The following is a 20,773-nucleotide window of genomic DNA, read 5'->3' on the forward strand; positions in this document are numbered from 1 at the left end:
GCCTTCATCTGCTCCTGCCCTCACTACCAGAATAGAAGTCGCGTTTGAAAGCATGCGCCCTCCCGTCCTTCCTGGCCCTGTAAATATGTGGGCAGAAACAGCAGCCTGCTTGTGGGGGGGGTGATTGCTGGTTGCAGAATCAGGCACGGCTGCTGCCCGGGCGGGCCTGGCTGCGTGGGTGCCCAAGGCAGTTGCAAAGGCTGGCTTTAAATAGCTCCTGGTGGGTACAAGCCTGGGAAAGAGGGCACCCTGCGGCCGCAAGGAGGACAAGGCAGAGATGGGGGCCAGGGTCCTCACAGCAGAGAGCGGGGTGGGGGGTGGCTCAACAGCCTCCAGGTCCAGGAGATGCCCCCAAATAGTTCCCAGAATCTTGAACCAACCCCCTTCCCCCAAAGGCCCAGGAGTTGGAGCTGACCCTCCCTGGCTGCCCTGGGTGGAAGGCCCGCCCTTGGGGCAGGAGCCTGGGGGCCTGGGGTGGGTAGTGGTGGCAGCCTGGGACCCAGCCCATAGCTATAGTGTGTGCCATCTGCGGCCTGGGCCCCTATCCCCAGAGCAAGGTGAGCTCCAGGGAGGAGGGAGCGGTAACCCTGCAGGGAGGCCCAGGAAGCAGAGGGTAGGAGGTGAGACGGTGAGAGCTGGCCCTGCAGGGGTGTCTCTGTCCTTGGACAGGGAGCTGGCAGGCTCAGCCGCCTCGCCTTGGTGTCGGGAGGTGGCCTGGAGCCCCAGCTGACCCAGATCCGGCTCTGCTGCTCCCCGGCCACCTGCTCTCTGCTTGCCCCAGGGCTCACTTCTGTTCTGTGTGCCGCTTGTGGCCACAACAGAGCCTGGTCCGTCCCACCCCCTCCATCCCCAGCCTGTCCCACCCCCAGGACGACCCTGCCAAGCCTCACAGCCTTGTCCTGCAGAGCAGGGGCGCAAAAGGGCAGCCTGGGAATGAGGAGTGGTTGTTAGGAAGTGGCGTGGGGGACCTTCCAGCAGGGGCCAGAGGTGGAGCACGGGGCTGTGGTCTGGGCCGTGGTGGGCAGTGCCCTCATCTGCTCTTGGGCACAGCCTGGCCCTTGGGGAAGCAGCTCGGCCTGTGTCCATCCCCAGGTGCAATGCCTGGGCCCCAGTGATGACTTGATTTCTCGGCTTGCTCAGCCTGCCAGGGCTGCCACAGGCCGTGCTGAGGACAGGTGATTCACACAGTCATCCCCTGGTCCCCAGTGGTATGGAGATGGGGGCCACCCAGGGCTAGCGGCCACCCTGATTCCACAGGGCACTGGCCTGGCCGACTTTGCCACCTTGCGAGCTGCCGTGTGATGGCTCTGGACGCCTGGGTCCTGCAGAGGATGGCAGCGCCCTGGATGCCTGGGTCCTGCAGAGGATGGCAGTGCCCCGGATGCCTGGGTCCCGCAGAGGATGGCAGCGCCCCAGACACCTGGGTCCCGCAGCGGATGGCAGAGCCCCAGCAGCTGTTCCAACTGCTCCCTTCAGATTCTTCCACAAGTAATGACCCAGTGCCCTGTGAAACCTGGACCCCTCATTAAGAGCTGCCTGTCAGCTGCTCTGACGGCCGGGGGGGTCCTTGGGCTGCAGGGTGGTCACCCCATGTCCGTGGCAGTGGCAGCAGGTGGGAAAGGGCTGTGGTGTTTGTGAGGCCTCGGTGGCCTCCATGTGTCTATCCTCACACCCAAGAGGGGACCATGGTGGCACCTAGCCCTGGACACCCACTGGACCAAAGCCCTCAGGGACCAAGGGAGTGGCAGCTCCTCTAGCCCCCTCCAGGCCCCTGCACCTCAGCCCTCCCTCAGTACCCCAGACATGGCTCATCTGGGATCCAGCCCCTGAGCCCCTGTGTCCCCAAGTCTCTGTCCCCAAGTCTAGTGTTGAGCCCCAGGATCTCAGGAAGACACTTCAAAAGCTCCCGGCTTTGGGACAGCGACCCTGAGCTCACTCCCTCACACTGTCGGCGCAGGCTCCTGCCTCACGCCCCTGGAGAAAATGGCCTCATCACAGCGCGGGGACATAGATGAGGAGACCCAGTGCCTGAAGCCAGCGTCACAAAAACTGGTTCATCACTTCTTGAAGCTCTTCCCTCGAAGCCTGCCCTGCTGACAAGGACAGCCTCCTTCCCAGGACCTCGACCCACTGTTTCCCCTGGGCAAGGTGTGTGTTCAACCCTGAGTGTTCTCTGCACTTTCACAATCAGCTCCCACCCAAACACCGCCCAGGGAGCCTGCAGCTGGAGAAGGGTGTTCCGGGCAGCTGGGGTGGGCTCCAGGCACCCCAGGAGTGAAGCGCAGCACAGTGAGGGAGAATGAAGCGGCCCCCAGGCCAAGGCTTTATTTCATGCTGGGACCAGAAAGACCTCACAAACGCCTTCACTGTTCACCGGATGGATGTCCACTCCCCCTCCTCCCACGCGCTGATCCCGATCCTGCAGAGCAAACACCTAGAAACCAGGATCACTTTCTGAACCTAAAAATCCGCGGCTCCCTGAAGGGCCCAGACCCCGGCCCGGCTCAGCCTCTCGGTCAGACCCTCTGCTCCTTCATCTGTGCAGGTCTCGGGCTGCCTGCCGGAGAGCCCCAGGCTGGCCTTTCGGGTGAGGCTGGGGTCAGAGCTCAGGGAGGCCGAGGCTTCCTCTTGTTTTCCGTGGCCGACTGTCATCCCACTTCGAAACACGCAGAGGGGAAGGCAGCCCGAGGGCTCTTTCTCCCAGGAAGTTTCTGGGCAGCCGCCGCCGGGCGCCAGGACAAGCGAGGGTGGCCTGAGTCCGGTGCTCACATGGCGTACGCCGCCCAGTAGATGACATTGACAGCCGCAAACGCCGCAGGGAACACAGCGCGGGCGTAAATGTCAATGGTGTCTGCGTCGATGGGCCTGAGCCGGGCACGGATGCCCCCCTGGCCTCCTGAGCGGGCCGCCCCCTCCTTCTTCGTCTCCCCTGTCTCCACCCCCACCGACCTGTAGGAGCCCATCAGGTTCCCCGGGACGCGGCGCTGCCGGCGGGAGATGGCCAGCTCCTGCGTGACGCCGGCAGCGGAGAGGGAGAAGAGGACAATGGCGTTCCTCACGTCCATCTGCACGAAGGCCGGTGGGGGAGACAGGGCTGAGCGCTGGGGTGCAGCTCCCAGGGCCCTGGACCACAGGTGTTCCCATGCGGAGGCCCCGCCTGGACCAGCAGCTCCAGCCCCCCACGCTCAGGGAGCACAGCTGGGACCCACAGTGGGCTGGGGCAGCTGAAGGGTCCTGGTTGGGGCCCCCAGCAGTGCTGTCCCTGGCTCGGCCCCAGGCCCTCACCTCTGCCCTCGGCCTGGAGACCTTGACCTTGGCCTTCTGCTTCTTCCTGTAGTCGGCGTTGAAATGCGCAAAGGCGTACTCCACCAGGGCGGCAAACACGAAGACATAGCAGATCCAGAAGTAGACGTCCAGTGCCTTGATGGCTGATGCCCGCGGCAGGGAGGAGCGGGCACTGACCATGAGCGTGGTCATCGTCAGCACCGTGGTGATGCCTGCAGGGCACAGGTGGTGCCATCGTCGTAGTCCTGCCCTCACGCCGCCCCATCCCAGCCTCGGTGCCTGTGACCCACGGATAAGGGTCCGCTGCCCCCCACCCCCATGCCCATCCCAGGGAGCAGGTCCTGTTTCCCTGACCTGGCCTGGCCCGGCTGGCCACTGCCCCAGGACAGCTGGCATGGTCCAGAGGCCAGTGCTGAGCCCCCAGCCGAGGAATGGGGAGTCCTGTTCCCCAGGGCCGCCCTTCCAGCTCCCTCGGAGCAGCGGCGAGGCCCCGTACCTAGAGACACCCTGGCGGGCACCGCCGCCTGGCTGATCCAGAAGGAGACCCAGGACATGGCGACCAGCAGGACGGAGGGCATGTAGGACTGGATGATGTACACGCCGCGGTTCCTCCGCAGGTGGAAGTGCAGGCTGAGCCGTGGGAACTGGCCAGCTGCCAGGACAGCCACCGTCGGTGCCCCCGTCCCTGCCCAGCCCAGCCCAGCCATGGGACTCAGGGGCTGCAGGGCTTGGCAGCTACGGGGCCCACCAGGGCTCAGAAGAGAGACTTAGACCCCTGCCCTCCCCACCAACCACATGGCCTGAAATGTCAGGGGGCCTCCGAACCTAGGTCTGGCCACAGGACAGGCTGGTCCTGAGCAGTGTCACCCAGAGGAGAGGGAGAGAGGCTGAGGTTACTGCTGGCCTCACGCTTGCTGGACTGGCCCTGAGGGACCCTCGCAACCAATGGGGAGGGCTCACCCCTTTCTCTCCTAACACTCCTGCGGGCACAGCCAGGCTCTGGAAGGAGCCAGCACTGGGCTCACTGGCTCTGGATGACCGGGGACAGGGGTGCGTAGGGGTGGGAAAGTGGGGCTGGGAGACAAGGTAGCCAAGGAAAGCTTGGCCCCTGAGCCCTGCAGACCTGGGGCTAAGAGAGCTCCCCACACCCTCTGGTTTCCCATAAATCTGGAGTGCTGGGAAGAGAGAAAGGACCAAGGAGTGAGATGGGAAGGCCTGACCCACGCCCACACAATGGCAGGCCTGGAAGCCCTGGTTCAGGTGCAGCTGGTGCCAATGAGCAAGTTCCTAAGGCAGCAGCGTCCCAGCTGCATCCCCAGGGGCCCTGGGGGCCTGCGGGTGGCTTGACTAAAAAGCATGAAAACCACAGGCGGGCGCACGAGGAAGGGGCGGCGGGCACACGCGGAAGGGGCGGTGGGCATATGTTACCGGACTTGAAGTTCATCAGCTCCGTGGTGAAGCGGTAGCTGGTGATGGTGAACTGCGCCAGCTGCAGCTTGTCCAGCCCGTGGATGTGCTCCTGGCTCTCCGACCAGTAGTAGACAATGTCCTCCGATGAGTAACCGTCTGGAGGAAAAGCACACAGGTGGGCGGCAGAGCCTGGCCCTGCCCCGGGAGCCCTGGCAGGAGCGCTCCGTCCACACAGGAAGCCTGCAGGGGGCCGACACCATCGTGATGGGGACCGAGCAGGACCCCAGCCAGGAGCGAGGAGGCCTTCAGCTCTGGGACCACGTCGGGCTCCGCCGGGCAGGTGGATGGGACACAGATGGGGTCACCGTTGTCAGGTGACACACAGGGGCTGCTGCACTGGCTCAACAATATCAATCCGTGCCATGTCTGGGCTCCACGGCCCGGCTCCCCAGGCAGGGCACAGACCCACAAGCCAGACTGCTCCAGGCCTTCTGGCCCCTTCTCCTCCTGCCCAGGCTTCTTGCATGCAGAAGCTGGTTTGGTGCTTTCCTGCACCCTGAGCCGGGCCAGCCTTGTCCAGGCCCCGGGCTGACAGTCTGAGCCCCCATCCACTGCTGGAGAAGCCAGCATGGCCCCTCCGAGAGAAGCCCCTGCCCGCCTTGTACACCCACTCACAGCTCTCCAGGTCCAGCATGCACTCCTGCTCGTCCATGGGGTATTTGGCCAGGTCCATGTCGCAGGCCACAGTGGAGGTGATTCTGCCAAGACAAGCATGGCAGTGAGGCCTTGGGGGTGAGGCCAGCCCTCCCGAAAGCCTGGCAGTTCCCCTGCAGAGATGCCCCCTGAGCACCTGCCTGGAGCCCCAGCTACTTCTCAGACTGTGTTTGCCCAGAATCCAGGTAAACCTGGAAACTGCTCAACTTCATAGACGTCAAGTATTCCTTTAGGACCGTCAAGAACTGGATTTCATTCATTCTCTTCAAAATGCTTGACTATTGAACTAGGCTGGGGGCCTACGGGGCAGGGGACAGCCTGCGCACCCAGGCCCTGGCCCGAGCGATGGCTGAGGAACACACGGGAATAGGCCCAGAGTTGCCACGCACTTGATTTTCTAGGAGAGGTCAAATATTTAAATTCCTATGTAAAATATCTCCATTTTTTTGTTTGTTTATGAGACAGGGTCTCACTCTGTCACCCAAGCTGGAGTACGGTGGTGCAATCTTGACTCACTACAGCCTCAACCCCCCGGGCTTGAGGTGGGTAATCCTCCCACCTCAGCCTCCCGAGTAGCTGAGACCACAGGTGCACACCACCAAGCCCAACTAATATTTTTTATTATTTTTGTAGAGGCAGGATCTCCCTATGTTGCCCAGGCTGGTCTCAAACTCCCAGGCTCAAGTATACTCTCACCTCAGCCTCCAAAAAGTGTTGGGGTTACAAGCGTGAGCCACTGCACCCGGCTGCCTCCTGATTTCTTTTTTTTTTTTTGTTTTTTTTTTTTGAGATGGAGTCTCGCTCAGTCCCCAGGTTGGAGTGCAGTGGCGCAATCTCGGCTCACCGCAAGCTCTGCCTCCCGGGTTCACACCATTCTCCTGCCTCAGCCTCCTGAGTAGCTGGGACTACAGGCCCCTGCCACCACGCCCGGCGAATCTTTTGTATTTTTAGTAGAGACGGGGTTTCACCATGTTGGCCAGGATGGTCTCGATCTCTTGACCTCGTGATCCACCCACCTCGGCCTCCCAAAGTGCTGGGATTACAGGCATGAGCCACTGCGTCCGGCCACATGCCTCCTGATTTTTTAAGTGTCATGAACTAATTCCATGTTTAAGAGGCATGTGTCTGAAAACAGGTTTTCAAACAAATGCGCGCACACACATTCATAGCAGTGTTTTCACATTCGCCAACGACGGAAGCCACCCAAGCGCCCCTCGGCAGAGGGATGGGAGGCAGGTGTGGCGCGCCCCTGCCGTGGGCCATCGCCTAGGCCATGAAGAAGAAGGCGCCCCTGACTCCGGCTTCCACTGGGATGAACCGTGAGGACGTGATGCTGAGTAACGAAGCCGGAGTCATAAAGGGTCCCACACACAGCATGTGATTCCCTTTCGATGAAATGTTTCTGTCTCTGGGCAGACCCACAGAGACAGAAAGCAAACGGGTGGCTGCTGGGGCTCCAGGGAGGGCGGAGTGGAGAGCACCTGCTCAGTGGCTGGGTCTCCTTTTGGGGTCTTGAAATGTTTTGGACCAGACAGAGGTGGGGTTGCACAACGTGGCGAATCTGCCAAATGCCACTGAATTGTTCACTTTAAAAAGGTTAATTTTATGTTATGTGAATTCCACCCCATTTTAAAAACCAAAAGGCACTGTGTTGGCCAAAAAGCCACATCTGCCGGCTTCCTGTCGGCGACCTTGGAGCGGATGTTTCTCCAGCAGCTGCGGGGGATATAAATAACCGCGCAGCTTCTGCCCCCCCCCTCCGCCCGCCCGCCAGCTCCCAGCAGCAGAAGCCGCTCGAGCTTTTCCAAGCCTTGGAGCGTCCAGGCGCCGACGCTTGGCCCGGGCAGGCTCTCCCCCGGAGTCCGGGTGGGCAGCCCGCTCACCGGATGCTGTACAGGATCACGCCGTCGGGCTGCAGCCGGATGAGCTTGTTCTCCACCGTCACGTCATGGAACCAGGCCGACTTGGCGTTCACGATGAAGGTGTCGGGCAGCCACAGCTTGTCCACGAAGCGGCTGTCCAGGCCCAGGGTCTCGTTGGTGTGGTTGTAGGAGAGCCTGCTGTCCCGCCAGCTCTGGTGCAGGAACACCGTCATGGTGTACTCCTGTGGAGGTGGCACAGGGGCCGGGGGTCAGCCTTGCTCCACCCCCAGGGGCATGCAGCCCAGGGCAGAGGCTGTGGGCACCCACCGTGCCTGAGGCAGAGGCTGGTGGCACCTACCATGTTGGCCTCTGAGATGTGGTCGATGCTGGCCACCTCCAGGGCAAGGGCCACATTCACGGGGGGGCCTGCGAGGAAAGAGCAGAACTAAGAAGGACTGAGGCCGGCCCAGCATGGGAGCCACGATGGGACCCTGCCGGGGTCCCAGTCACAGGCAGTCGGCCATCATGGCCTGAAAAGCTGCACCTCCCTGGCTGTCTGTGTGGGGGCCTGGCTCTGATGGAGCCCCCCAGGGGAGAGCCAGGCTTCCCTGCCCAGAGGCCAGCCTACAGCCCAGTGGGCCACTCAGCCACGGCCTAGCCTGGGCTCCAGCGGCTCCTGCCTGCTGGGCCTGGACCGCCCCTCACCTCCGATGCCAGGCCGGAAGTTGCGGGCGTAGCCGGCTATCAGCCCGTCCAGGTTGGGGAGCCAGGAGATCTCCAGGTTGGAGCCCACGTAGTCGCCAATGTCATTCATCGCTCTGGGGATGCAAAGCCACTGGTCAGACAGGCCAGGACTTAATTTAATTCCACTGAGCCTGGGTCCCTTCCTGGGGATGCAGCACTGTTCTGGGCACCTGGGCCAGGGCATGGGGGACCACTGTGGGAGCCCTTGCAGGTGGGGGCCTGGCCAGTCCCCAAGCCTCTGGCTGGACACAGGGAACCCCGGGAGGTCCTCAGCCTCTTCCACCGGCCCTGACCTGGCTTCCTCCTCCGGCCTCAGTGCCCACTTAGCCCTCCTGGCTTTGAGGGAGGTGGCCCTGGGTTGGACAGAGCCCCCCAGCGTGGGCCAAGCTCCCAGGCTAACAGCCTCCCTCCTCAACCAGCCCGCGGAGGCCGGCCTCAGGGTCTCCACCCCTGGGGTCCCTCACCAAAGAGGTCTCCCTGTCGGCTTCTGAGGGCGAAGCTTCCCCCATTAGATGGTTTGGAGAAGAGGAGTGTGAGGAGGAGGCAAGGGGCAGGGACAGGAAGAGGACAGGGCCCCAAAACCCGGGCCCACAGCCTCCTACTCTCTGTCTCCTCCCAGGAAGGCCCAGGGTGGGCTCCAGATCCCCAAATGGCCATGTGCTTCTGTGGTTTAGCTCAACCTCGGAGCAGCTCGGGGTAGACAGCAGGGCCATGGGGACGCCCAGGCTTGAAGGAGGCGTCTCCTCCCCATACACACCATGCTGCCAGAGCCCAGAGCACCCCAGCACCCCCCCGGCCCCCATCTGCTCACCTGCACTGGGTTGAACAGCGTCCCCCAAAATGCACATCCACCCAGGGCCTCAGAATGTGAGCTTATTTGGGAAGAAGGTCTTTGCAGAGGTAATTAGTTAAGATGAGGCCATGCTGGATTGGGTGGGCCCTAAACCCAAGGACTGGTGTCCTTAGAAGAGAAGAGGGAAGAAGCCTGGGGACAGAGGAGGCAGAGATTGGGGTGAGGCGTCCACAGGCCAGGGGAGGCCAGGGTTTCCAGCCACCGCCGGAGCTGGAGACAGGCCGGGGACAGAGGTTCCCTCAGAGCCTCCAGGGGAACGAGCCCCACCCACACCTTGATTTCAGGCTCCTGGCCTCCCGAGCTGCGAGAGAATAGGTGTCTGTTGTTTCAAGCCCTCCAGTTTGTGGTGATTGTCATACCTGTCCTCCTGCACACAGGATGGGGATTGGTCCCAGGGGTGGGGCCTTGAGATTAACCCCCCTGTATTCTCGGAATCATTTCTATCCAAGGGGGTGGCTTCAGACATGTCCTCCAGGTCGCCAGGCCCCTGAGCCTGGCCCAAGCCCTCCAGGAGAGTTGAGGGGTCAGGACCTGAGTCAGTGGCCTCCCCCACAGCAAGCCTAGAGACAGATTTGACCCCAGTTCAGACACAGCCTCAAGCGGGTGCCCCATGCTGGGCTACTCCACAGGCCACCAAGAGAAGAGCAGTCCCAGGCCTCCTCCACGCCTGGCTCTCCAGGACGCAACTGACTGCCCCTCCCCTCCTCACGGCGGGGGCCACAGCCCTTGGCCTCCTGCTCCCTCAGAGACTGAGACCTGGGCTCGAGGCACCCCTCCACACTGCCTGTCTGGCACAGTCAAGCTGAGGCCGGGCCACCAGCCCCACCCCGTGCAGCACCCTCCCGGCGCCCCACACAGATCACCTGCAGCCTACTCTGCTTGTCTGTCTCTCCAGCTCCAGCCCTCTTGAGTCCTTGGATTCCCAAGGGAGAGGCAAGGGGCGGGGCACAGAGGTCTGGTGCCTCAGGCTAAGTCCAGCCGGGGAGCTGCATGAGCAGGTCCAAATCTTAAACCCGCGATTCCAGAGAAACACTGGGAAGGACGCTGGGAGGCGGACACTCTCCCTGCCTCTCCCTGCATCCAGCCTTGACTCTGCTCCATACACTTTATCCTCAGGTGCGTCCTGGGCCCCCTGAGGACCACCGGGGTTTGGGAGGCAGCAGCAGCGGGGGCGGGGGCTGAGGCCCTCTCCCTTTCCATCAGAACCACCGGGGTTTGGGAGGCAGCAGCGGGGAGCTCAGGCCCTCTCCCTTTCCATCAGAACCACTTTTCTTCTTGTTTTACACACTGGCCTTTCAAAGATTTGGACTTTGAACCAAACGTTCCTTAGCTAACCAGATTCTGCCAACCCCAATCTGTCCTGGACGACTGTGGTGGCCCAACTCTGGCAGGAGCCAGCTGGAGGCAGCATCCAGGGCTGCTGTCCATCCAGACCCAGGACCCCGCGCCCACGGGACCCCCAGGAGTGGCGCGGCACAGGGCTAAGGAGGAGCAGGCACTTTGGTAACAAAGTATAAGATGGAATCAAATTAAGTCCCGGCCAATTAGAAATGCAAATGGCAGTTGCCCTGAAGGTCGGACGCAAAGGGCTCTCGTGAGGCTTTATTTTTGGACCAGCCCAGCTGCCATCTAGCCTGCCTGGAATGAGGCCACAGGAGACACCGTCCTTCCTGGGCCACGTCTCTTGCCCATCTCAGGGTGGTGGCACATGTGGGGGGGCACGAAGGCAAGGCCAGGAGCAGCCCCCGCCACAAAGCTCACCTGGAGGCACCTTTGCCATCTCCTGGGGGCGAGAAGGAAGCAGGCTCCCACCCCCACGCCATTTCTCACCTAGGAGAGCCCCCGGTCGTTGTCCCACCATGAACAGATGGGAAGGGCCAGAGTGTGGGGGCGTGCGCTTCATGCCAGACTCTGGGGTCTGGAGGGCCCCCCACTTCCTCAGGTCAGGATGTACAAGGGAGGCAGATCTAGCGGGGGCTGGGGGAACACAGCCTGCACCAGCGGAGATAGGCACAGGGTGGGGATGTCCTGACTCTGGTATGTCACGGAGACCTCGGGAGAGGGCTGCTGCCTCACCTGGTGGCCCTGGGGCCCAGTGGTGGCCTGAGCTTGGGGTTTCCTGTGGGTGGATGGACAGAGAGGCTCAGAGCTACACACCAGGCTCCAAGTCTACACTCGGATTTAGGACTCCAAACTCAGGGGGCAGAGTGGGCGCCATGAAGACATGGCAGCTTCCCCCTCGGGTGGCTCTCCATGGGTCACCTGGCCTCCTGCCCTCCTGGCCCCACTGAAAAACAAACCCATCCCTGTCACTTGTCTGCGCCCTGGGGACAGACAGGGAAGGTAGATGTAGCTGGGATCCTCCCCCTGCAGGCTTCTCCATGGCGCACACCCAGCCCACATATCCCACAGCCCTGCTTTTAGAGCAGCTCAAGCCTCCCAGCATTGCAGTTACCAAGGCGAAGAGGAGCACCGCCACCAGCGCACCGCGAGCTGGCACGGTAGGAGCCGCAGCACAGCTTCTCCAGGGAGACGGAGGTGCCGGCAGCCCGGGAGGGCCACCCACGCGGGCATGCAGTCGGCAAGCTCGGTGCCTGCCGCGTGCACGGGTCTTCACACTCCGGGCCGACCCACGGCCGCCACGCAGCACACTCCCTTCCTATCCCACCCAGCCTTTCCCATGAGGAGCTGCTGCAATGGGGACCCGGGGTAATGGCCAGAATGGGTCCCACTGACGTCCAATACAGCTCCAGGACAAGGACCCCGAGACTGAAGGAAGAGAGGGCGGCTGTCCTGGTTTCTGGAGTGGAGGGGCACAGATACAGAGAGGCCCTTCATGGACAGCACCCCGCTAAGTCTGAAGGTGGCCCCTAGGGCTGAGTTGGCAGGTGCTTCCACCCTGGGGAGACCCTCCAGGCCTGCCCCTAGACGCCAAGAGCAGGGGGTTGAGCCCAGCACATGTGTGTGGACAGGATGACCTCAAAGGAGAGGCTGCAGCATGCAGCCAGGTGGTAACTGTTTTCAACTAGAGAGCACTGCTTAGTGCACCTCTCACCAGGCAAGGTGTCCTCCCCGACGGCACCCCTCTTCCAGGGATGGGAGTGACTGCAGGCCCAGAGGCCCCCCACTCCTGGCTGGGCCGTGGCCTTCCAGCTTTCCTGCCCAAGGAAACAGGCACAGAATCCCTTCCCCGTCAGCCCAGGAGCCAGATGCAGGCCAGGATTAAGGATCTTCAGATTTTAGAACAGGGAAATGGTGGACACAGAGGCTGTGGCTGGGGGCGGCCTGAAGAATTTCCCAGCAGGAAGTGTATATAAATAGTCCCAGAAGTAGGAATAATAAAGATGAGAAGAGTCTCACGTCCATGCGGGACGGGACTTGCTGCCAACTGAATTCTGGTGTCGAACTTGGGCTAAAACTTTGGGGTTTCAGAGCCGTCTGGATTTCAGCCTCTTGGCTAAGTGGCCGTGGGCCTGGGCTGGCAGCTGTCCCCACGGCTCCAGCACAGCATCCACAACTGTGCCCCGAGCTTCGTCCTTCCTCTCACCTTGAAGGAGGGGAAGGACAAAGGGAGAAAGGCCCACTGGGATTCATGGAAGAACAAAGCTCTTCCCAGGACACGGGCTGCTTAGAGCCAGGGGCAGTGCCGACCCCGCGGTCTCCTGATGGGCACACGGCTGCAGCTGGACCCAGGCCTTCTGGGCTCTGTCCCCCGCACCTCCAATGGGAAAACTCTGACACACCGCCCCGTGTTGGGTGCTGCCATCTCTACTACGGTCAGCCACCTCTATATCTACATCTTCACGGTCTCTGAGATCCCGAATGCTGGGGGATGGCTCTTTGCTGTTTCTTCTGCAGTCTTTGCACTGAGGTGATTTTCAAAGACGCCCCTAAATGTCCTCTCGTGACTCCTGGGGAAGGCGGCCAGCCAGGCCCAGTGGTGGGGCCAAGTTGCCTAGGTGGCTGAGGAGCCCATTTCAGATCCCCAGAGAGGAGATGGGGGCGGGCTGTAGGCCAGAGGGGGCTCCAGCCCTGGGGGGCCTCCTTCTCAGCCTCTTCCTTCTCTGGGGAGTCCCTCCCAAAATAGTTAAGAAATCCATCATCTCTTTTCTGTGGCCAGGGGCACCTGGCCGCCGTCCACCTGCACACACTCAGGAGTTCTGCCCACGCCATTTGAAACGGGCTCTGAAAGGAGACCCCGGAGGCCGGGCCCACCCTCCACAGCGAGACAGCCTCCTCCGTCCGTCCCAGACTCTCCGGCTGGGGAAGCTCACTGGGGGAACGGGGAACGGCTCCCCCGCAAAGGGAGCAGCCTCCCCGCACCGAGTTCTCAGGTCTTTCCTCTCCTCAAGGCACCCGCCGGGCAGGGACCCGCGAGTGCCGCGGACCCGGGGACCCTCCACGCGCGCCGCGGAGCAGGGGAACCGGGAGGCTCCGACGCCCTCGCCCAGCCCAGGTTCAGCACCAGGACGGCGGACAGCACCGGGCGGGGGCGGCCAGCGCGGGAGTCGCCGCGTCCCGAGCCCAAGGGCAGCGTCCGGGCGAGTCCAACGAGGGGCCCGCGGGGCAAGACCCCGGGGAGGGAGGACGCGGGGCTCTCAGACTTGGGGTCCGGGGCCCGGGGCTCGCGCCGGCCGCTCTCCCAGCCGCTATCTCGGGCCGACGCGGGCCCCCCACCGCCCCCGACCCCGCGCCGCGCGGACCCCGCCCGCTCACCTGGTGCCGCGGAGCTGCTGCGCGCAGAGGAGCAGGAGCGGGGCCAGCAGCCGGGCGGGCGCGTCCATGACCGCGGCGGGCTCGGGACGGGGTCCGCGCAAACTTGGCTCCCGGCGGCCGCACAGGCGGCACAGGCGGGCGGGAGCTGAGCGAGCGCGGCGCGGGCGCGAGGGGGCGGACGGAGCGCGGAGCCCGCCCCAAGCCCGCCCCAGCCCGCCGCTCCCTGCAGCCCGGCCCCGCCCGCCGCTCCCCTCTCCTCCCCCCGCTCCCCTCCCCTCCCCCCCGCCCCCCTCCCCTCCCCCCCGCCCCTCCCGCTGCCTGTCTTCTCCCCTCCCCCTCCCCCTCCCCTCCCCACCCCGCGCCCGCCGCTCCCCTCCCCCTCCCCCTCCCCTCCCCACCCCGCGCCCGCCGCTCCCCTCCCCCTCCCCCTCCCCTCCCCACCCCGCGCCCGCCGCTCCCCTCCCCCTCCCCCTCCCCCCCTCACCCTACCCGGTCCCCTCCCCTCTCCCCCCTCTCCTCCCCCCGCCCCCCGCCCCATCCCGCCCCCCTCCGCCAGCCGCGCCCCCTCCCTCGCGGGCAGCTCTCCCTGGCCGGGGTCTGGCTCTCCGGGACCGCTGCCCTCACGCGCCGCAGACGGGACCCTCCGCGTGTCTTCATGGGAGGCGACACCGGCACAAGCCCCGCGTGGACACTGTGGCCCACGGGCGCGGCAGAACCTCGTCCCGAGGCGGTTTGTGGGGGGTCGCACGTCTGCGTGGCTGCTTCTGGCTGCGCCGGCGGTGGGTGGGGAGGGGGCCGGTCCCTGCAGCTGTCAGGAGAGAGACCCCCACCAGCGGCTGCTTCCAAAACCCTCCTGCCTTCGCGGGAGCTGGGGCCAGGCGACTTTGGGAGCAAGTCCTGATCCCTGGGGACCCTCGACGGGGGCGGGGAGAGGAAAAGCAGGTGGGGGCTGCGCCGCAGGCCGCAGTTCTGACTCTCCACACCTCTCATGGCCCCAGGCCCCCCCTCCACACCCCTAGGATCTGGGAAAGGGAAGGCCTCACACTCTCCTGCCTTGGATCTTTTGAACATAAAGTTGCGCTGCCATTTCCTGAAGCTGCTCACAAACTTTAATCATTGTTGTGTCAGTTATTCACTTCTGGGCTCGCGATGTCGCTGACAGCACAGTGTCAACCCCTCGTGAAAACACTTAAAAATGGCGAAGCTGTCCCCGAGGCTGCGTGCTTCTGGATGAAGGGCCCTGGCCGTACAGGGGCAGGTGGAGGAAAGTGCAGAGAGGGATTTGCTTCGGAATTTCCAGCCCAATCCCTACTGTGGGAAGTGGAAGAATGAGGCTGGTTCCAGCTTGCTTGCTTTATTTATGTTGTTATGTTATGTTATGTTATGTTATGTTATGTTATGTTATGTTATGTTTCGAGATGGAATCTGGCTCAGTTACCCAGGCTGGAGCACGATCTCGGCTCACTGCAACTTCTGCTTCCCAGGTTCAAGCAAGTCTCCTGCCACAGCTTCCCGAGTAGGTGGGATTACAGGCACCTGCCACCACGCCCGGTTATTTTTTTGTATCTTTAGTACAGACGGAATTTCACCATGTTGGCCAGGCTGGTCTCGAACTCCTGACCCCGTGATCCGCCCGCCTCAGCCTCCCAAAGTGCTGGGATTACAGGCGTGAGCCACTGCACCCAGCCCTAGCCTGCTTTCTTAAATCCAGGAACGGGGCTCTAACAAGCCCAACAGGTCTCAACTCCAAGGCCCCCTTCCCGGCTGCTCACTGGCCCCTGCCGAGAGGGGTCCTTTGGGTACAGAAGCACTGACCTCCCTGTGTTCCCGGGGTTCCTGTCTGAGCCTGTGCTCTGCACACGTGCCCCTTCCCACGTGTCCCTTCCATGGATTAATTTAGGAGTTAATTCATGAAGAGGTGCCCAGAGCTTGGCCCGGCCCCCGGTGAGAGGCATTATTTTTATTTTTCCCCTCCAGAACAGGGGTCTTGTCCGTCTTCTCCTTGGTGGTGTATTGGATGAAGTAGGTGCTCAGCAAATGTAGGAGGAGGTGCAGACTCCACATCTGCAAAGTCCATGCACCCACTGCGGCCAGCACGCCATCACTGCCTCCGGACAGTGCCCGGCCCTCCCTGTCTTTCCTTCCTGAGCTTTGGAACTAAGCAGTGAGAGTGGTTCATGGTCGCAACCCCTTCAATATCTGCGAAGAGCTTATCTGAGGATATCTTGGTGCTGATCACCTCTGAGAAGCAGCGTTGATCTTGACTCACTGGATCCGATTCATTCAGGATAAGCCACACCCTATTGCCATTTTCTTCACGCTCCTCTATTATCTGGGGCATAAAATTAACATTTAATTTTCTTCTTTTTCTTTTAAGAGACAAGGTCTTGCTCTGTGGCCCAGGCTGGAGTGCAGTGGCACGATCTCAGCTCACTGTAGCCTCCACCTCCCGGGTTCAAGGGATCCTTGCACCTCAGCTTCTGGAGGAGCTGGGACCACCGAGGCATGTCACTGCACCCAGATAATTTTCTATTTTTTGTAGAGATGGGGTCTCACTATGTTTCCCAGGCTGGTCTGAAACTCCTGGCCTCAAGGGATCCTCCCCCGTGGCCTCCCAAAGTGCTGAGATTGCAGGCGTGAGCCTCCGCGCCCAGCCAATGTTGAACTTTTGCTGGAAAGTCGTGCTGTTGTGTGTATGTCAGTTGAAGCTGGGCGGGCATCTTAGCCAAATATCTGGTGGTTTGGTGGCATCAAATTGTCTCCTCTTCCTTCAGTCCTAGAGGCAAATGCATGTCCCATCCATCATTCACAGGTTTCTGCAAGGTTTGAAGTCTGCACACTTCATTTCCATTCTTTATTGTTCCTAACTGGTCTTTCTTTCTTTCTTTCTTTTTTGTTTTTGAGATGGAGTTTCGCTCTTGTTGCCTAGGCTGGAGGGCAGTGGCACTATCTCAGCTCATTGCAACCTCCACCTCCTGGGTTCAAGCAATTCTCCTGCCTCAGCCTCCCAAGTGGCTGGGATTACAGGCGCCTGCGACCATGCCCAGCTAATTTTTGTATTTTTAGTAGAGACGGGGTTTCACCATGTTGGCCAGGCTGGTCTCGAACTCCTGACCTCAAGTGATCGGCCCACATCGGCCTCCCAAAGTGCTGGGATTACAGGCGTGAGCCACCGCACCCGGTCTCCTAACTGATGTTTCAGTTTGGATCTGAAGAACGGGAATTTTCATAATTTCTTTTTCAAGGTTTTTGAGAATTAGTTTGTTGCCATTTCCGAACTTCCATCCCATTGTGATGTGCATAACCAGTCGGCTTCCTTAGCCTCATCCTCCACCCAGGGAAGCTCCGACCACGCCAGCACCAGGAAGGCCAGCCGGGGAGCAGCCTGGCCCAGGGGTCAGGAGCCGGGGCCTGTGTGGCCGGCACCTGGTGGATGTGAGCCCCAGGACAGGGAGTTTCTGTACCCATGAGATGGAAGCAGCTCACTTCTTGGCCCCTTTCAAGAATCTGGGAAGAGCTCCAGGAGTCAGAGGTCTGGGTGCCAGTCCCAGCTCTGCTCCAAACTGGCCGTGTGACCTCAGCGAAGTTATTTCCCAGTTTTGTTTTCTTCTTTTACAAAATGACAGGGTGAGAGTTGTGACTGGTTTTCTTAGTGTCAGAAGTGCTGAACTCTGTTAGAAAGCGTCTCAGGTTGTTTTGTTTGACAGTGACTACCCACTTTGCAGAGATGTGGGCTGCCCGCTCTCTGGGGAATACTGGAGGTTATGCCCCATCTCCTGTCCTGTGGGAGAACCCACCCTCCGAACGAGGCTCTGGTGAGGTTTTCACAATCAGTAACAAGGCCGATCTCCATCAACGGAAGTCTCCCTGTTTGAGATGGGGTATGTGCTCCTTACCCAGGCTCCTGAACAAAACCCACCTCCTTGTCTTGGCACCACTGAGAGTGCACACCGAGGGGGCTCCAGCACCATATTGTGGGAACAGTCACGAGAAAGCAGCTCAGACTTCACACCCAGAGCCCTTGATCCCTACACACCCAGTATTCCTTCACAGCGCTCTTCCTGCTTCCTGGACACATGGAACTGCTTCTCCATCGGGGAGGATCCATCCAGAGCCCTTTGGGTGGGTGCTCAGGGCAATAGCTGCTGCCTCTTCCTTCTGCTCAGCGCTGGGAGGCATTACACTCTCCCCATATGGCACGGAGCAGAACGTGCACCTTTGGCTCTGGAAGGAATGAACATCCTGCCCGTTAGTTAGCCCTGGGAGTCACTGACTCGGTTCTTCCCTGGACACCAATGTCCTATGGAGCACACAGAAAGCCACGGAAGTGTGGTCTGCGGGTTGAGGTGGGTATTCAGATGCCAGCCTGCAGCCCACTTACATTGTTTCTTTTGGACTGACACCTTGCCGGATGCTCAGATGCCCACAGCGCAGGGGAAGGGACAGCCTAGAGTCCGAGGCGTGGGCAGGGAGCTGGCCCCCGTCCATTGCTGCAGCTCCGCAGCAGCAGGACAGCCCTGGGAGGTGGAGGTGAGTCACCAGGACCTGGGAGAGGAAACGGCGCTCGCTAAATTTAAACCCCCTTCCTGATGTATTTGTGAGGTTGTTCTGTTACTTTCCTGGGGAAATGCACCAAACAGAGAAAATGGCAGGGACACAGAGAAGAACATTATCGAGTTAGGTGGTAATTATTAATCCTGTGATTTTCAGACGGACTCCGTTCATTTGGATAAGCAGAGGAAATTTGGCAGAAACGACCAAATGCAAACTACGTGTAGCAGCCTGAGACCGGCCGTCTACTGAAACAAAGGATGCAGTTCAGTCGGAAACCACGCTTAGCTGTGTAGCTGTCTTTAGCCATCCAGGCCCTGAGAACCAATGAACAACCCAGCTTGGCCGCTTAGAACATTTTTTCTGTACTTGAGTTAAATAGATATCCAAGAACCATTACTCATTTTTAATGTGGAGAAGTCGGTATTCTATTCTCGTGTTCTATGTTTTTTAAAGCTGCAATTTGAATTATTTCGTGCGATAGAAAACCTTAAACACAAAGTAACGTTTCTAACAAAAGGGCTGTCGATCAAGTGACAAACACGTCCTACTTTTAGATACGAGCACGACTGAGGCAACGGCATGAAAACGCCTAAAGTGGGCTGCTGGGGAGACAAGATCTGGCCGCGAATGGAACTCGCGGCAGCTCATTAACGGGACCGTCCAGCAGGAAGGTGGGTTGGCAGCCTTCTCCCAGGGCTCCCCACGATCCCTACCCCTGGTGTGGTGTGGCCTTCCTCCTCACATGTCGTCTGGACCAAGCAGTGTGTTGTTCTCATCCATAAAGAGTGATGGGCCGGGCACCATGGCCACACCTGTGATCCCAGCACTGTGGGAGGCTGAGGCAGGAGGATCTCCTGAGCCCAGGAGTTTGAGACCAGCCTGGGTAGCATAGGGAGACCCTGTCTCTACAGAAAAAATGTTAGCCAGGTATTCCAGAGGCTGAGGTGGGAGGATCGCTTGAACCCAGGAGGTGGAGACTGCAGTGAGCCGTGATCGCACCACTGCACTCCAACCTGGGCAACAGACTGAGACCCAGTTTCTAAAACAAATAATAAAAAGGCAGGGTGCAGTGGCTCATACCTGTAATCCCAGCACGTTGGGAGGCCAAGGTGGGCGGATCACTTGAGGTCAGGAGTTCGAGACCAGCTGGCCCACATGGTAAAACCCCATCTCTACTAAAATGCAAAAATCAACCGGGCACAGTGGCACACGCCTGTAATCCCAGCTCTTCAGGAGGCCGAGGCAGGAGAACTGGGAGGTGAGATTGCAGTGAGCTGAGATCGTGCCACTGCACTCCATCCAGGCTGGGTGACAGAGCTAGACACCATCTTGAAAAAAAATAAAAATAAAATAAAAAGAGTGATGAGGCATCCTGAGATTCATTTATAAAATGCCGTGATTCAGGTCTCAGGGCACCGTCGCCCCTACTCACTTTGATGAAGCCAGTGCTGGGTTGCTGCCGAGGTGGGGAGGTTCATGGGCCAGGAACTGAAGGCAGCCATGAGAGCCAGACCCCTCCACCACCCCCAAGACAGCAGGGAACTCACTCCAACAGCCACCCTGGGATGCTGCCACAGCTAAGCCTGGAGGTGACCGTGACCCTGGCTGACGTCGGACTGCAGCTTTGTAAGGGAGACTGAGCCGGGACCCAGACCTACAAAAGCTGAGATGATAAACACTGTTTTAAGCTGCTGTGTGTCGCAGTGACTCGTGTGGCAGTGGATTTCTAGCAGAGCCGTCGTTCCTGTCTGGCTTCTGTCAGCTCAGCACTCTGTAGGGCCACCCATGCTGTCGTGCATGCCAGCGGTGGACTTTCTATTGCTGAGTAATACTTCATTCCATTGCATGCTCGCACCTCGGTTTGTTGAACTGTCTACCTGTTGATGGGCTCTGGGACATAGGCAGTTCTGGGCTATTATGAGTAAAGCTGCTTTTAACATTTACATACAAGTCTGTGTATGGACACATGTTTTCGTTTCTTTTGAATAAATATGTGTAGGATTACTGGGTTTCAAGGGGACTGTATGTTTAAGTTGGTAAGAAGCTGCCAATCTGCTTTCTTTTCTTTCTTTCTTTTTTTCTTTTTGAGATGGAGTCTCACTCTGTCACCCAGGCTGGAGTGCAGTGGCGTGATCTCGGCTCACTGTAACCTCCGCCTCCCGGGTTCAAGAGATTCTCCTGCCTCAGCCTCCCGAGTAGCTGGGATTACAGGCGCCCACCACCACACCCGCCTAATTTCTGTATTTTTAGTAGAGATGGGGTTTCACCATGTTGGACCTGGCTGGTCTCGAACTCCTGACCTCAGGTGATCCGCCCACTTCGGCCTCCCAAAGTGCTGGGATTACAGGCATGAGCCACCGCACCTGGCCTCCAATCTGCTTTCCAAAGTGGCTGTACTCTGTACTCCCTGCAGTAGTATGTGAGAGTTTAAGTTGCTCCAATGCTGATCAACACTTGACATTGGAAGTCTTTAAGTTTGACCATTTTATGACTGTGTGGAGGTATGTCATTGTGGGTTTAACATGCACTTTCTTTTCTTTAATTTTTTTTTTTTTGAGACAGAGTCTCACTGTGTCATCCAGGATAGAGTACAGTGGCGAGACGTCGGCTCACTGCAACCTCCGCCTCCCAGGTT

At 60.1% G+C, this 20,773-nt stretch overlaps 1 protein-coding gene and 1 long non-coding RNA gene across 6 annotated transcripts; one reads left to right on the forward strand and one right to left on the reverse strand.

Annotated features, from left to right (window-relative positions):
• Window positions 1-2,295: 2,295 nt before the first annotated feature.
• GABRD (gamma-aminobutyric acid type A receptor subunit delta) lies at window positions 2,296-13,748 on the reverse strand. Of its 3 annotated transcripts, none has more exons than XM_034953433.3 (9): window positions 13,585-13,744; window positions 7,977-8,089; window positions 7,630-7,697; window positions 7,293-7,513; window positions 5,371-5,453; window positions 4,714-4,851; window positions 3,782-3,937; window positions 3,286-3,497; window positions 2,296-3,065 (listed from the first exon to the last, which is right to left on the reverse strand). In XM_034953433.3, exons 1-9 carry the CDS (start codon window positions 13,650-13,652, stop codon window positions 2,766-2,768), a joined length of 1,359 nt encoding a protein of 452 aa, XP_034809324.1. In that variant the 5' UTR covers window positions 13,653-13,744; the 3' UTR covers window positions 2,296-2,765. The 3 variants fall into 3 exon arrangements, with proteins under 3 accessions (XP_034809324.1, XP_063458494.1, XP_063458498.1); XM_063602424.1 differs by lacking the exon at window positions 13,585-13,744 and adding an exon at window positions 8,827-8,963; XM_063602428.1 differs by lacking the exon at window positions 3,782-3,937 and having other exon boundaries at window positions 13,585-13,748.
• A 370-nt stretch (window positions 13,749-14,118) lies between these two features.
• On the forward strand, window positions 14,119-20,101 carry LOC106634498 (uncharacterized). 3 transcript variants are annotated; one of them, XR_001337869.4, is made up of 3 exons: window positions 14,119-17,465; window positions 17,638-17,930; window positions 18,295-20,101. It is a non-coding gene; the product is annotated as an uncharacterized LOC106634498 (long non-coding RNA). The 3 variants fall into 3 exon arrangements; XR_004669952.3 differs by having other exon boundaries at window positions 14,119-17,930; XR_008621288.2 differs by having other exon boundaries at window positions 14,119-17,706.
• Window positions 20,102-20,773: the final 672 nt, after the last annotated feature.

Source organism: Pan paniscus, chromosome 1 (assembly GCF_029289425.2).
Source record: "Pan paniscus chromosome 1, NHGRI_mPanPan1-v2.0_pri, whole genome shotgun sequence".
Classification (NCBI taxonomy): Eukaryota; Metazoa; Chordata; class Mammalia; order Primates; family Hominidae; genus Pan; species Pan paniscus.